Source organism: Xiphophorus maculatus, chromosome 22 (genome assembly GCF_002775205.1).
Source record: "Xiphophorus maculatus strain JP 163 A chromosome 22, X_maculatus-5.0-male, whole genome shotgun sequence".
NCBI lineage: Eukaryota > Metazoa > Chordata > Actinopteri > Cyprinodontiformes > Poeciliidae > Xiphophorus > Xiphophorus maculatus.
The window spans coordinates 1,006,369-1,023,474 of NC_036464.1; the positions used below are offsets into that span (position 1 = coordinate 1,006,369).

The 17,106-nt window shown below is 37.5% G+C and overlaps 2 protein-coding genes across 3 annotated transcripts; one reads left to right on the forward strand and one right to left on the reverse strand.

The window, feature by feature from the left end:
- The first annotated feature begins 619 nt into the window (after positions 1-619).
- Positions 620-5,314, forward strand: LOC111606770 (zinc finger and SCAN domain-containing protein 2-like). 2 transcript variants are annotated; one of them, XM_023328007.1, is made up of 3 exons: positions 620-715; positions 2,219-2,427; positions 2,726-5,314. In XM_023328007.1, the coding sequence occupies exons 2-3, from the start codon at positions 2,238-2,240 to the stop codon at positions 3,802-3,804; spliced, it is 1,269 nt and encodes a 422-aa protein (XP_023183775.1). In that variant the 5' UTR covers positions 620-715; positions 2,219-2,237; the 3' UTR covers positions 3,805-5,314. The 2 variants fall into 2 exon arrangements, with proteins under 2 accessions (XP_023183775.1, XP_023183776.1); XM_023328008.1 differs by having other exon boundaries at positions 2,262-2,427.
- Positions 5,315-5,450: 136 nt separating this feature from the next.
- Positions 5,451-13,348, reverse strand: LOC102223691 (monoacylglycerol lipase ABHD12-like). Its single transcript, XM_023328013.1, has 13 exons — positions 13,177-13,348; positions 10,830-10,945; positions 10,641-10,746; positions 10,413-10,532; positions 9,133-9,163; positions 8,987-9,032; positions 8,783-8,912; positions 7,877-7,914; positions 7,707-7,786; positions 7,530-7,612; positions 7,376-7,454; positions 7,166-7,287; positions 5,451-5,653 (listed from the first exon to the last, which is right to left on the reverse strand). Exons 1-13 carry the CDS (start codon positions 13,263-13,265, stop codon positions 5,632-5,634), a joined length of 1,062 nt encoding a protein of 353 aa, XP_023183781.1. The 5' UTR covers positions 13,266-13,348; the 3' UTR covers positions 5,451-5,631.
- Between the last annotated feature and the right edge of the window lie 3,758 nt (positions 13,349-17,106).

Below are 17,106 nucleotides of genomic sequence, written 5' to 3' on the forward strand. Positions count from 1 at the left end.
TGCTCTTTTACGAACTGAGCAGATTAAATATAAATATTAAAATACCCTGGGTCGTCCAGCACGGGAAATTTTAAATTCATGCTCGGAAAAAGAAAAAAGAAATGAGGAGCTTTGGATGGATAATTAAAAAGAAAAGATTTTCAAATGAATAGCCCAGAAATTAGCCAAACACCAATATCAGTTATACCACTCTGGGTTTTACCATAAGCAATAATAGACGTATCATTAACAAGAAAAAAGATCAACCTTACTTTATAGATAATCATTAGATACAAAAGTATAATATCGGTAAATGTGATCACTGTGAGAAATATGAAACAATAGAGCATGTTATATTAGAATGCCATAAATATGAAAATGAGAAGCTGTGAGGAGAGTTTGAAAATATTAATGTGAGTATTAATACATTGAAAAAGTACTTAGGTAACTAACATATTCAAGTCATTATTCGATTTAAAGAAAACTAAATTGTTTCATAAAATTAGATTGTATATAGTAGTTATAATTATGTGTAAATGTGTGGATAAATTTTTACGATAGATAGAAATTAAATTCTCATGAACCATACTCCGTACCAGTAGGTGGCAGTAATGCATACTTAACGTTACTTGCCAACAACCAATAAAACAGTCGAGGACGAAGGAGGAGGTCTTATAAATCTAAGCATTTACAAATTTTTGCCTCCTTTTTGCACGACCACAAAATAAAGAAAATGGTAAGAACATTTATGTTTTCTCAGTTTGGGTTTTCTCAAAAGGCGAATCGGAAACAAAGCTAATATTTTAACTCCAAATGTGTTCGTTCATTTTGAACATGAAACCATTTTCGGCAAACGGGTAGCTATATTTCCTGTTAGTCAATATTAATATGACAATGATGTTGGTTAATATTTAATAAACCCTGTAAGACGTGTAATAAGGTATCTGCACTTGTGATGGAAAGTAGCAGCTCTGCGCAAATCAATGTTTACAAAGGATAGGTGGCTATGCCGATGCCTGAATAAAAATACTGCGGACGTAACAAATCAGTTTTCTGAATTCCCTCATATTTCCAGTTGTAAGAACATATTTCTGTAGCCGCAGATGACAATTAAGTTTAACATCTCTGATGTCTACATAGCAGCATTCAGTGCCAAGCATCTCCATGCAACAACACTATCGACCGTAGTTCAAATTGCTACAGGCTATTTCCAGTTCACATCTGAGCATGCAAGAATAAAATAACTAAAACGGCACAAATGCATAAACGGCAGCAATAATGTAAGCTGAAGTGTACATTTTAGGTTTTCTGCGATCACAATATTTTAGGAAAAAATCATCATCGACTATCATTTGGTTGTTAAGCAATCTAGTCTAGCCGTCATTGTTCTCAGATCCCGAGGCTATCACTACATCCCGTGTTGTTCACAAAGTACCAGTAATGTGAGCTGCATAGTCAGAACAAATCACACCAGCCTGTAACAGCTCAACTGTTATTAGCTGCACTTTCTCATCATTTTTGGTATGTTTTGATCATGGAAACAAAAGAGAAGAGAGAATCCAAGATTAACAGCAACAGTAATTAATGTCTTCAGCTAAAGGACAATATCTACAATTAATATCACACGTAGTCCATTTCTTACTGAATATCTTCAGAACCAAGCAGGTAGAGAGAGCAGCTAAAATGACAATTAGAAAGTCAGAGAACGACAACAAATTAGAGCTGTGTGTCAACCTCTCACAATCAATCTCCTATTTATTTGTCTGTAAACAAATGGACAGGAGAAAAAGTTAAAATAAAAAAAATATTAGAAGACAAAATAAACCAATGTATCATTTAAAAAAGAGACATCAAAAATGAACACAGGTAAAATAAATGCAATACTTTACCTAAAAAATAAAATAATAAAACAATAATACTGGAAATGAAATGGTGAAGTAAATTAGTTATATTGTTAAATACTATTGAAAATGATAAACAAATACAACTATGTCACACTGGATAGTCAAATAACTGGAATTTTTTTGGATTTATAACATTAATTACTTTATCAAGCCATTTATTCATTTTCATTACTAATTTTGGCAAAAGATACATTTCCACTTCACGCTGCATCTTCTCGTCCTCGGTAGCTTTAAATATCCCATTTCTTGCTTCTTCAATTTATTGGCTAAGGGTTGATTACAATGTCTCTATAGTAATTATGTGATGCGTTGCCTTTTCTGTATCCATTTGGTAGTTTCCCTCTTTGATGCTACATGACATGTTTTATTGGTGCTCAGACTGACGCTGGCTGTTTGGAGCCGAATTGCCTGGGAAACAGCCTCCAGTCAGATGAATTGATGCATAGAGACAAAACCTCTGGAAGAGGAATTTCCTCCATTGAGACCGTTTCTGGAAATCGCATCCCTCAGGCCGTCTGTATGAAGCTGGATCCCACCGTCATGGGTAAGTCTCACCACATGTGGTAAAGTACTGAATAAAGCAAATGTAATCAAGTATTTGAATTTGCTTATTAAAGTCAATATTATGTGTGGCTATTTGTTCTCCATCCCTTGCAACACGAATTGCACACTAGACACTACGATCACTTACACTATTATGTTAGCTCCTTGTATACAAGCATAAATGTCCCCACATAAATCCTTGATTTGGAACAACAAATCCAAGCAGTCAGAGATGTGACTGAAGTTTCCACTCTGGTCCAAAAATAACTTTTGATTGCTTGTTTCAATGTTTCCTGCAGATGTTAAGCAGATCCTGGTGGTTAAAAAAGAAGACACAGAAGATGAAAATCCTAGTTCTGATCTTCATGACCCAAAACTCTGCCACATAAAGAAGGAAGATGAGGATGTCTGCATCAGCCTAGGGGGAGAGCAGCACAAAGTGAAGGAGGAGTTTGAAAATGGCCTGAAAAGTGAGGATGGTAAACAGTCTCCTCTGCTCTCACAGCTTTATCAAGACCAAATTAAAGACGGAGAGCTTCCAGAAAAAAACAGAGGAGAATCCATCAGGATAGAAGATCATGGAGATGGTTTCAACTCCTTAGAGTCTGACGACACCAAAAGCGATGAAGAGGATGATGATGTAAAGCACCATGTCTCTGAAAGGAAAGACTTGGCAGACTCCAGACTGGAAACTGAGGACATGAACAATGACTGGAAGGAGAGCAGAGCTCCTGAGTCAGATGGAAACCTAGTTAACAAACAAGATTCAGAAATAGTCTCTCCAAGCTCACTGGATATTAAGAAATGCTTTACAAAGAACAAAAATGTTAACCCACGAAGAAAGGTACAGGCAGGAGGGGAGTTTAACTGTGAAGTCTGTGGCAAAATCTTTTTTGGAAAATGGAATTTAAATGCACACATGAGAATCCACACAGGAGAAAAACCTTTCTGTTGTGATGTTTGTGGAGACAGATTTAGCCACAGTTCACATTTAAACACACACATGAGAATCCATACAGGAGAAAAACCTTTCTGCTGTGATGTTTGTGGACACAGATTTAGACAAAAATCACTTTTAACTACACACATGAGAATCCACACAGGACAGAAACCGTTCTGTTGTGATTTTTGTGGACACAGATTTAGCCATAAATCTAGTTTAATCACACACATGAGAATCCACACAGGCCAAAAGCCTTTCTGTTGTGATCTCTGTGGAAATAGATTTAGTCGTAAAACTACCTTAAACAAACACATGAGAATCCACACAGGACAGAAACCGTTCTGTTGTGATCTTTGTGGACACAGATTTAGCTGTAAGTCACATTTAAGCAGACACATGAGAATCCACACAGGACAGAAAATAACTGCGGTATGATGACTCAAACTGCACAGCTCCATTTGGTTGTGAAGTATTTATTTGTTGGCATTCAAGTCAACAGTCTTCACTTTTAATATTAAAACATTTTATTTAAGTAGCATATTTGTTTAGTTGTATGTTTCATAGTTTATTAGCTAATTAATCTGTTGCTTAGATTGAACTGTAGCACAGGTGTGTCCTGAGTTCATGTGTGTCTCCACGGTACAAAAATCAAATTTTTTGTGTGATGCCCCAAGATGTCAATGCTTCCATTACTAACATCAAAATTGAGCAACCCATCCAGTTTGAGGACTGGTGACCAACTGGAATGGATTTATATTCCAGTTGGAAAGGATTTTTAAATGGATTATAAAGATGATAGACAATAGATGTCTATCAATGAATAGGAAAAAATGCTTAAATTAGTTCTGTAAGAATGTAAATACACTCCTGCTCTATTTGACTATATTAACTCTGTACAGTGTTTAAAATGTGTTTATAGTGTATTTTTTTAAAAGTTAACTTGCACTTGTTAACAAGGACCGGTTTTAATCCTCTGCAGTGTTTATTTGGTCATTTAGAAATATTTGATGTGTTTTATTCAACAATTTAAAAACAAAAAAACGAGTATTCAATTATGAACTGAGCAGATTAAAATGATTGAAATCTTCACAAAGAGAAAATGTTGTTTCATTGTTTTCTGCACAAAGTAAACACTTAAGAGGAAACAATGGGACCTGGTCTTATGGGCTGGTTCTCGCTAATTGATGAAATATTTATTAGGTTTAGGTCACTTTAAGATCTGAACAAGATGAACCAGCTGACCTTAACATCAACAGAACAAACTCACTTGTGAAAACATACAATATTCTTTCTTTTTTCAGGTAAAACTACAAGTGTGACTCTTTCCACAGACATTAATATCAATTGAATGTAAATATTGGGGATCCAGGAGGCCTGAGGGCTGCAGGCTGTTCTGTTCTACCTGGATGAGATGTTGCAGGTATTTGCTTTCTTGATGGGAACTGCGCCGTGCCTTTGCTGCTGATGGTTAGATGTCAGTAAGAGGATGGTGAAATAGGTGAGTCACACCAAACTCTCACAACATAATAGTTTGTATTTTTAATATATTGTTTTAAAAAAATATTCTCATGAAAACACATGAACGTCTGAAACAATATTTAGTATTTGTATTCCTAAACTAGTAAATTGAAAAGCCTAACCTTTAGCACCTTGTAATAAGTGATGATTGTTGACATAAGCATTTGGGTTATATCAAAGTGTAATGTAATGTAATACTGCCCCCTTCTGGTGATAGCCAATGTGTTTTACCAAATTATCAAATTTTCATGGAATATTCAGAAAATGCCATCAAAGGTACATGTGAACAAATACACAAAAAAATTAGAATAGTACACCAAATATGTCTCTGGGTTTCTTGGATATATCTTTTAATATTTTCCTCTTAAAGTGGAAATTCAACCATTTGAGTTTTTCTCAAGATTGCTTTCTGGGTGATCTAAATTCTCCATTGGTTAATTGGTGTGTCATAGCCACACAAAAACACATAAAGTGAAAAAGTTATCATTTAAGCTACATTTCCACCCATTTATGTCGAAAAGGATCAGCAAAGTAGCTAAAAGATGGATCCAACATGCAAGCAATTGATAAAGAAATCACTTTATTTGTTCTGGCATCATTTCCAGAGCTCCTTTCTGTTTTGGCTTGTATTTAATTGATCTCAGAAGTTGTTACACTCATCAGAGGAGGACACCTTAAAAATACTTTAGGTTCATGTTGCATTCAGGTTACTCTTTGTCCAAGGTCCCAGTGCTGTTTCCGATGTTACAATGAATTCACAAACTCCCTGTAGAGCGGACATGAAAGAAAACATCAGATCAATTTTAAAATGCATGACACTCTCTTTCTAGGTTTATAATAAGAGCACATAACTTTTCTGGTTACTAAATGGTTCTAAAATTACATAAAACCACAAGCGTTTAAAAAGACATGATACATGTGTGCAATTCACTCTGTGAAAACAAAGAGGTCAGAGAAAATTACAGAACAGCATCATGAAGATCAATGAATACAGCAGGCAGGTCAAGGAAGAAGTTGTAGAGACTTTTAAAACAGGGTTAGGTTCTAAAACAACATCTCAAGGTTTGAACATGTCTCAGAGCTCTGTTCAATCCATTATCTGAACATGGAGAGAGGATGGATGAACTCCAGGCCTACCAAGACATGGATGTTTTCCAAAACTGAAACCGAAAAGAATAGCTATTATGATCCTGGTGGCTAGATTTGGCATTTATGTTCCCTTTGCAACACTGATTATATGGCCTGGTCATACAAACTGGGGGCTCGTCCAGGATTTTAGAACAATTGGCTGCTCTTTGCTTTTGTAGTATGGTAACAATTGGGGGCTCGTCCGGGAAGCATTGATCAGAAAAGCAGTCAAGAGGTAATTGTAACTCTAAAGTAGCTGATGAGAATCTGACAACATGACAGCAATTTTTGGCTACTCCAAAAATCTGGCCTTCAAGGAAGAGTGACAAGAGGAATGCCATAGTTGAAATAAAACTATAAGAAATCCTGTTTGCAATTTGCACCAAGCCATGTAGGAGCAACAGCAAACATACTCTGCACAGACAAGACCAAACATTAACTACATTTTAAACTTTCTGTTTGACAATCACTGCACACCCTGAACACCAAATTCACAGAGAAACATGGTGGTGGCAGCATCATTCTGTTGGGTGGATCTTTTTCAACAGATAGGGAAGCTGGGCAAAATTGATGGGAAGATGGATGGAGCTAAATACAAGACAACCCTAGTAGAAAACCTGCTAGGGACTGCAAAAGACTTGAAATTAGTGCAGAAATACAGACATTGTGATGACAGATAAATGCTTCTGCAAATAAGAATGGACAATATTTTTAGTCTCTAGATGTGTATAGCTAGCAGAGATATAGGGTACTACATGCTTGGCCAACATGAGGTCATCAACTGACAATGATCTTAACAATCAGCAGCAAATCTGCAACAAATTGAATAAAAAGGAAAGAAAGAATGTGCTTCAGTGGCTCATTCAAAGCTCTGAGCCTGAACTGCTTCAGGTATTTTCTCCTAAAGATGATTCTACAAATTGCAAGAACATGGGGTACACTTAGTTTTTGCACATAGCAATTTCCATTCTGGCTTCACTTGTATGTAAGACAATGATGGGACTCCTGTGAGCTTAGTACACTTGAAATTAGAACCTGGTAAAAATCTGACCATTTTATTTTGTCCTGTTATGAAACCAGGAACTTAAAGAGTGTTTCTTTTTAAAATAAAGTATTCCTACTAAACAGTGTCTGACAAATGTTTTCTCACTTTAAGACACCAGGCAGCTTTGGATCCCGATACAAGCCGTTGTGTAGATACCCCAGAGAACCGTCAAATGTCACAAGCTTGACTCTGTCTTTACTTTGGGCATTTGCAGCAACCTCATAGGTCTGAAAACAACAAAACAATATAGTCATTGCATTAATTATAGTCATTACTGCAAATATTGCTTCATGGTAAGGTAATAAAAAGCAGTACCCGATGAGCAATCTCAATGGGAACTAAGTGATCGTCCTCTGAATGGAGGAACAATATCGGACTTTTCATTTTCTTCAAACTGTGGAATATAATTAACAACATTATTAACAGAAAACCCTCTTCTTGTGATATTTGCCAATATTAACTAACTCACTTGTGTTCTGTGGGAAAAACGGGCATTTTTCCTTCCCATAGGAAACTGACCAAGCGCTTAATGCCTGGAAATCTCCAGTAATACTTTAAACACAGAAATAAACATTGCAAAGTTGTTAGCAACAAAACAGCACATGCAGCAAATGTGAAAAAAAAATGCTTGGTTAGCGTAGCATACCCAGCTGAACATATTATATGGCAAATGTTGTTGATCAGTATTGAATGCCCCCTCCAGGATCACACCATCACAAACAACGCCTAAACAGGAAAGAAGAAATTAGCATTCAGACTGTAGCATCATGCCCTCAGATTCTGCGTTTGCTGGAGATCAGAGGTCATAAAACGTACCTTCCTCAAGCAGTTTGACTGCAGTGTTAGAGGACACCCTACACAGAAACACAGGCTTCAGTTTGTCCAGTTTTCACCTCCTTACCAAGCAAATTTTAGTCAAGTTTAAAGCTTTATCTGGTAAGTGATACAACTGAAATCATATATTGAGACACATATGAACCTTTTTCTCTCAATGTCTGGCTTTAAATCAGACAAAACAGCCAAGACCAATCTGGTTTACCTATGGGTCCAATTTCTAGCTGTCTGAAGGTGCCAGGATCAGCTGTGTTAACAGCTTGGAAATGAAATCATACTGCTTAAGAAAGAAACAGGCATCACGTAGAATTAATATTTTACATCTTTTACTTTTTTTATAACGTTGATGAAATGAAAAAATCAGAAAGTCATCAGTCATTTTGAGAGATTATAATTTGAAGACCTGGCCAACTGGTGCAGACGTGAAGACATTTTCAGCTTTACGCATAGAGATAACCAAATCAATCAAAAAGAGATTCCTATTAGAGGATAATCTCAGACCTGGACACTGTTTGATGTGTCTCGCTATCTGGGAACTGACAATGTGTTGAAAGTTATGGAGGTCACAACCGGTGCAGCATGAATGTGCTTTTCAATAATATTCTAATTCATTGAATGGGTCTGTGATCTAACATTACTAAATTAGTTACAAAGTAGGTCAAGGACAAACAAACTAAAAGGTTTTGGAGTGACCATCACAAATACTATCACAAACCAAGGCAGCCTACAAACCACAAATCTGACTCTGTTTCTCAGTAATGGGCTAAAATCTCAGAAAACTCAGGTTAGAAGCTAAAAGTTTAAATAGAAAATCTACCAAATACAAAATGTGCAAAAACATTTGAAATGTAAAAGTTTTTATAAGTGCCAGTGTGTTTTTTAGCTGACCCAGTGCCAAGAGAGTGTCCCCAGATGACCACCAGGCTGTCCCCGCTGCGTGTTTTGACCCAGTTGTACACGTGCATGGCGTCTGTAGTCAGGCCGGATTCAGTCGGCTCTCCGGTGGAATCTCCAAAACCTGCCAAGGGTTTTCACATCAGTTCCTGCTCACTCACACAACCACAGAGATGTGAATCTGTAAAAAGCTCCTACCTCTGTAGTCAGGCACCACCACATGGTAACCCAGTGCACTCAGTAACTGTTGACACACAGTGTAAATTATTATTATCTAGAATCATAAACCACACTGTCATCTCTCCAGCTAAAAGATTAATTCATTAGTGTTGGTGATTACTCACGTTTGCCACTCCAACTCGGTGTGGAGCTGTCCTGTGGAAATTAATTAGCAAACAAATTAATAAAAAACTAAAAACAGCAGCAAATACATGTGGCAGTGTGGGTATTACGTGCTAAATATTATAAAGAGGTGCATCAATAGAACATTGAAAAGTAAAAATCAGCTAAATTTAAAGAGATTTGTAACCCTATTCTTGCACTTTTAAATAACTGACATTGAAGAAACTTCTGTATCTTATATCTTATAGAGATTATATGTTTTTATCTGTTGATTATTATGTATGTGACGCTAAACTGTTTTAAAGCTGTTATGTGGGATTTTTTACTTTATTTTTTCCTCATTGGGTTGGGGTGAAAAATCTGAGTTAATTGTGTTCAATTAAAATCTAGTATTTGCTTTTGTTTAAAGCATTTTACTGCATACTGGTAAAATCTGATAAAAAAAGTTAACTTATTTTTATAATTGACTTTCATGTGTCATGTAGATGGATTACATCTACATGACGGTCCATCAAATCTACAAGATTTTCTTGAATGTTTGAGGGCAGTTGACAGCTCAACAGGAGTGCTGTTTTCAAACATATAAATAAAAAGTATAGTGGAAGGAAAACCTGTGGTTAAAAAAACTGTGTAAGTTACAGGAATTAGCCTCAAATACATGAGCTGCAGCTGTTACATTCCCTGTGTTGAGTTGCTATTGAAGCAGAGACTGCCGAGCTAAATGCTAGCCCCTCTGTGTTTTATCGAGGCCCCAGTGAGCGCAGTCGTCCAACAGGAACATTTAGAGAAATTCATGCTGACAGGTTTTATGTAGATGCTGGTTTTATGTTCCAGCAGGACTTGCCAGAGGTAGTAAAACCCAGATCAATGATCGATGGTGTTGCTGTGCTTGACTGAACCTCATGGAGGATCTATGGAGGATTGCAATGCCACAAACATCTGTTTTCACTATGACCTCCTGTAAAATTATGATATTTATTGTTTTATAAATATATAATGTGATTATTACTTAATAACATTGAGAGAAACTGAACTCTTTAATTCACCGTGAACAGGGACAAATGCCTTAACTGTACACCTCTGTGTTTAACGGGTCTAAATTAGGGATGATACGAAAAGAAACTTTTCAAAATCAATTTCTTTCAATAAAAAACTGCAAATATTGATATATCAGGCATCCCTAGTCTGAATGATATGAGTTTCACATTTTAGCTTGAATTATCAACATACATTAATATAATAAAACATTGTGAATCACATGTAAATGTATAAATTATCCTACCTTGATCCCGTGTTTCCGTGCAGATATATAAAAACCGGATTTCCATCATTTAATGTGTTCTGGTACCACAACAGGTCTTTCCCCTGAGCTTCTTTCCACCGACTTTCAGGAACTGTATGCCTGGAAAAAACTCGTCCTCATCAGCAAGATGAAGATGTGTTTTCATTTTCCCCCAGAGCTGCAAGTTTTTAATCTGAAAGAAAAAGCAACAACTCGGCATCTGCTCACCATACGCCCAGGGAAATGCCCTCCTCTGACGTTAAGTACATGTTGATGGTGTGATTGAGGGAGAAATCAGCAGGCCGGCTCAGATCCTCAAAGAACGGTACGCTGACTGCACACAGAGAGGAGGGGACCCATTGTTCTAGAGCTGGATGATTTAAGATACTGGATAACGCAGACAGGATCCTTACTCACGTCGGTAGGTGTGAATAATGTCCTGAATCAATACAGGGATTATTTTATATGTGACAGGCACCAGGATGCAGACAGCGACAGCAGCCAGTAATCCCCGTCTTAACCACCAGGGGGACCTGTAATCAGAAGACATTTATTTTACTCATGCAGTCATTGGAAAACTTTATTAATCTCATATTAGCTGCTTCTTCAGTTTATCATTTAACAAAAACATATTTTAACACAGCTCTCCTGGGATTTATAGCATTTTAATCTGGTTTCCGTCTGGTTACAATGACAAATTTTTCTACTTGATAAAAATTGTCCCAGAAGTTATTGGGATAAACGATACACACACCTGTTTGCTCCAGAACAGCAAACTGCTGCTCGCTGTCCCCTGAAGCAGCCTGAGATCACTACACAGTACATCACCACCCATTGATTACTAACTAGAAAGTCATTAAAGAGAGTTGTTCTCTGCCAGTTGCATCTTGAAAAACAGTCAAAAAAACTGGAAACATAGTCCAGAGACATTAACCCACCAACGCTGCCGCCTGTGGCCCCCTGCTGAGGAGAGCTGAGGGACTCTGACGCATGTTCGGATGCAGACTCTGAGCTGCAGACTCTGAGCTGCAGACTCTGAGCTGCAGACTCTGAGCTGCAGACTCTGAGCTGCTACACACCAGTTGTAGCGGTTTGCAGCGATCAGAAGAGAGAAGCGGCTGTGACTGAAGTGAGTCCTAGAGTCTCCCTACAGCCATTTAATGGACAATACATCCCTTCAATCCCTTGAAGGCGAATTCATCACATGGAGCTGGACCATGAAAATGAACCGACTGCAGAGATACTCAGGCTCCAGTTTTGGTTCATTTAAACTGGACAAAATTATGGATGCACCGATTTACTTTATTCACTTCTAATACCGATACAGATATGTGAGGTTTAGTATCAGTCCACCGATGCGTTACAAAAAAACCAATACCAAATTGATTTAAAACATTTCCTTTGCTAAAGTACAGTACATTACAGTACATTTATGTAATTCAGACATAAATGTACTGAGTTACAAATTTCTTTGATAACTCTGCACCAGTACAGCACATTTAAATACACCAGTAGCTTCACAAACTTGGTCAAACATGTAATAACAACAACTTTAATTTATTCAGTCAGTGCTATTAGTGCTAAATTCTAAATATAAAGTGAAGTTATAACATAGATTCGAAGAGGATGATAATCTACAACACATCCAAACTTAATCAAAACGGCTGAATCAATCTAACATCAAGCCTCTGGTACGGTACCAACCTAATAAACTCAAACATTGAAGATGTGTGTTGTTTGATCCGGCCACAGAAAAATAAAACAAAGTAAATCATTAAAATTAAAACGACATTCACGCCAATGATTTGAAGATATAAACTTCTGACCTGGATTGTAGCTGTGGCTAAAGGTTAGAGGAGGAAGTAGTTCAGAGTTGAGTTAAAGAACTCGGATACAAAGGGCAGGATAATGCATCATGTCAGTGAGTAACTACATAGTAAATCAGTGTGTTGGGGTTTGTGTGAATGTGTGTTAGAAGGACCTCAGTGACTCTGCATACTCATTATCCAGCAGGAAAGAAAACAATGCAATAGTTTTGTAGCAATATTTATCTTTACAAGCCAAACCTCCAGTTACTTCATTAGTTGATGCTCATTAAGAACATTTTATTGTGCTGATACAAGCTCACAACTTCCTGTTTGCTAAAAGAATTGAATGAGCCCAATGGGATTAACAACAACAAACTCAGAATATTAAGAAAAACTACTGCTGCTCATTTAATTTATTACAAAATGGTTATTTGGGCTGAATTGAATATAGTTTATCCCGACCCCACTAGGGACAAGGGTGTACAGAAAATGGATGAATGGATGAATATAGTTTAAACAAAAATTCTGAAGGCCTGCTTTAACTTGCTGCCCTACAAAACTGCAAATATGAATTTCTATGACTTGTTTTTAACTGTAAATGGAGGATTTGGTGGAGTGCATGGATAGCAGACAGATTCTCCCACCTGAGCGGTGAATCTCTGCTGCTCCCACAGAGTAGCAGAGATTCACCATGTGTTCATAATTATGAAAACATGGACTCTTGTCAAAAAGTTGCTAACTTTGGTTGCACTGGACATGCACACTTCTGAAGTTTTTATTTGAAGAAATTTTCCACCCATTTCACATTTATGTGCAAATTTTGAGTCAATTTATAGAAAAGAGAAAAAAATAATGCCTTGAAGATGTTTTAATGTCTGCAGAGCTTCATATCACTCCGCAGACAGATAATCTTGATCTGAAACCCTAAACAAAATAACTTTGTTGCAGTTACTCACTGAGTTCCCTCTTTCCTCCGGCCGCCAGCCGCCCTCCTGTCCTTCCTATCGGGGGACGAATTGTCACGTTTCACGTTTCTCCTTTTCATCGTTTCACTGCAGTAATTCTTCCCCACTGAGTGTTTTTAACAATCTGGTCTGGCCATTGCACTTTGACCGACTCCAGATTCAATAGGATCAGATTTTATTAAATACCAGGAAAAGGGAAAAGGGAGGGCTCTTGGTTTTTAAGGTTGCACCACTGCTTCCCTGATAAATGTGCAGGACACACTGTTAATGCTCGTGCTGCTACCTTAAACAAATGACATAATCTGAAATGTTAAATGAAATAGAGCATTACTTTGAAGAAAATTGTAATCACATGTATTTTTATGAACAAATAATGTAGATTGTTTTGGCATTGCATATTAAACAGTCTTTAAAAAAAACAAAGCAAGTTTAAAAACAGATTCAACAAAACATCTTTGTTGTGGAAAAAAATGTTGCACTTCCATAACAAACCTTGTTTTCTTTCTTATAATAATATTTTATAAAATATCAGCAAATACATTGACATATTTTCCTTTATCCCTATTTTATTTCCTTTAAAGTTTATATATTTTTGGTTTTTTTATGTATTAGAGCCTCAATCTCTAAATCAAACCCTTTGCTTGTGAACACAATCTTGGCCAATAAAGCTGAAAGGAGAAAACAATCAATGAGTTACTAGAGCATTTATCAGATAAATTTTATCTGATTATATAAATCAAAGTGCAACAAGAGGGAATGTTTGTTTTATGAGATAACAGCGACTCATACAGTAAAAAACCCAGTGTGGGATTTCCTGCAGTTTTTTTCTCCTGTGTGAATGTTGGTTCTCTGCAGGACGGTGCTGCAGCTTACTCTCAGTCCAGAAATCGGAATGTTAACAGTGTGCTACGGTATTTGTACTAGAAACCAGATTAAAAAAAATTGGAAATATTTGTGGTTCTGGGGTGCAATTTTATATACAATGACACTAAACTGATTTATTTAATAGAATATTCACCAGAGCTTCATCATGATATTCGACAGAGCTGACCAGGACAACAAACACAGTCAGAAAGTCACAGAAGAAAATCTGCAGGATAAGAGGCCTCTAGGGGCCAAAGCTGTCTCTACACTGCAAAAAATGAATCTACCCAAGTATTTTTGGTCTAGTTTCTCACAAATATTTTAGTACACTTGAAATAATACAAAAATAACTAAGAGGAACTTTACAGTAAGATACAGGAGCTTGATTCTGACCTACATGAGTTTGAATTAGCCAATAGAAACAGAGACAGGGGGTTCGGCCTTTAGTTTTCTGCTATAAGTAATCTCGGGAAAAATCAAGCACTCTACTTGCAACAGTTGTTCAAAAACTTTACAATGAATGGAGCTAAACGACTTCATCCTGCTGTTGAGAATAATGGACCTACCTCCTCTGCATCACTTGATAAGGATGCGGAGTTACCTAGCCCGAAGACATTCGCTAATATGATGGCGTCAACTCCGGTAATGAATAAATGCTTGCTGAAGAAGAAGAACCTGCTATTGTATATGAGATCCCAATAGCAGTGAAACCGGATTTGGGCCCTGAGATGGATAAACCTGCGAGCTCAGCTTCATCGCCTAATGCAATTGCCTCAAAAACTGTGGATAAAAGAGAAATATTGACAAGCGGACCATCTCTTCTATTCGAGACCCCAATATCCATCTATGACAACTCAAGGCTTGGAACAGATGCTCCCAAGAAATCGACATTTTATTTGTGTCGTGTGCAGAGCCCAGTACTTGGAAACCTCAAGCAAGACTGGTCTTTAAAACCTCATGGTCTTTGGGGGTCATGGGGTTATGTTTTCCGTTATGAGTCCGGAGAGCTTTATCTGTACCAGCTGGACAAGGATGAGGAGCTTGCACCAATAATGAATACTTGCAGCCTGAAATTACTGTCTGGATCCTGTATGCCGATTTCAGTTCCTGTAAAACTGTCTCTGCAATCATCTTCACTTTTGTATCCTCAACCTGTATGGAGTTTCAGGAGTTTCTGGACAACCGGTATAAATTGTGGAGTCAGGAGTCGCCGTGTGATGCAGTGAAAGTTGAGCTGGTAATAATCTTCTTTCCAGGCACCAATGCTGTCGCTGGCTTGGGTGATCTGTTATGCAGCCGTAGCAGGTTTCCTTGACATACTTCACACAAATTAAACTGAATAGATGCATCAAGACTGTTTTTACAGTAGCAATCAGCATACTCGGTGACGTCCTGCGCGCAGAGCAGGTGTTTCAGCTTGGGAAATAAACCGTCGCAACCAAGCAAGAGAAAAAATTGTGCTACAAGCAAGCAGAACTGTGCTAGATAATGTTTCCTCTGATTCAAAGGTGATTGTGAAATGATTCATGTATGATTTGCCTCTTATAACTCAGTAAAGAATGGATGACCAAGAAGGTAGAGTTGAATTATCTCAGTGAAATTATTCCCAACAAATTGTTAACACCATTCAGATTCTGCAAAAACTGGCTTCAGGATTGAATACTGAGGAAAATACCAATAGCCTTTCACAGAGCCCACCAAGATCACCAAGATCGCCTATTTTAAACCCATCTGAAGTCTCAGACTATTTCAGACAAATTAATGATGCACTCCACGGTCTAAATAACTGTATACCTCCACAAAACTCACCCACTGCCTCAACTGCTGGTTCACCTGCCAGTTCATTTGTGTTGGATGAAGCTTTTCAAAATTCAGAATCACTCCCCGGGTTATCATCTGCAGCAGTATCTGCAACAGTTGATGAAGCACAGCAACAAGGAGGTAATCTAAACCAAAATCATCAGAGGATTGAACATCAGTGTTTCAATAACATTGAAATAAGGAGATCGAACTGTGCCCATGGTTCAGCGCACCTGTTGTTCATCTTCTAATCATCCTGAAGCTTAAGAGGAGCGGACTGCCTGCACTTCAGCGCCTGAGTGTTTGCCAGTGATGGTACCTCAAGCCTCTCTACGTTGACTCTCTGTGATTTTGTTCTCTGAAAGATACCTAGAGTAATTTCTCCTTGTCCTTTCCTCTCTCAGGTGTTTTCCTCGTGACTAGTGATGGTGAGATGAAGCTTCATGAGGCATTGAACCACTTGAGCCAACTGGTTCGAGAAAGGGTTCATTTCTTGAAGCTTCATGTGCACACGAAACCACCTACTGGCCAGGTGTATAATCACAGCCAGCTGTATCTTAACACGTGTGATGCATTGAATTTTTGTCTATTATGGCTCTTGGGAATGACGTCACAAAAGGTGTAGGACGAAATCATTTGTCTACATAAATTATGTATACACATATGTGTATAATAAAATATTGTTTGAATGTATCCTCTGTGTGTAATTATTCCCAAAATAGTAGTGTCATGTGATATGGCATGTTGTGTAATAAAGTTTTTCTGTGACTCTAGAAAAATGGCCTGGGCTTAATCAGGCAGAGGACAGTGAAAGTGCTTGTGGAACTAGGGAGGGGCAGTGAATAGGCTAATGCTTGTGTAACTTGGATGATTTCATGCATTTTTATTAAGAAACAACAATTTCTCCACAGTTTTTGGTTTCAAACGATTTCTCTTTTTTGACACTACATGGATGAGGTGTTATTATTGTACCCCAACTCCTTGGAGCACAATAAACACCTCACCTTTACAGAAAATAAGAAACAGTGAAAAATACAGTTCCTCATAAGCAAACATAATGCATCTGCAAATGTTCACTTCACTTTACCTTGTTAGGGCTTATCAAATCAAAATGTTCCCACATAGGAGAAATCCTCCTCTTTCTCGCCGGCTCCATCCTACTCCTATCCTGTCCTCGCGCTCCTATCTATCTATCTATCTATCTATCTATCTATCTATCTATCTATCTATCTATCTATCTATCTATCTATCTATCTA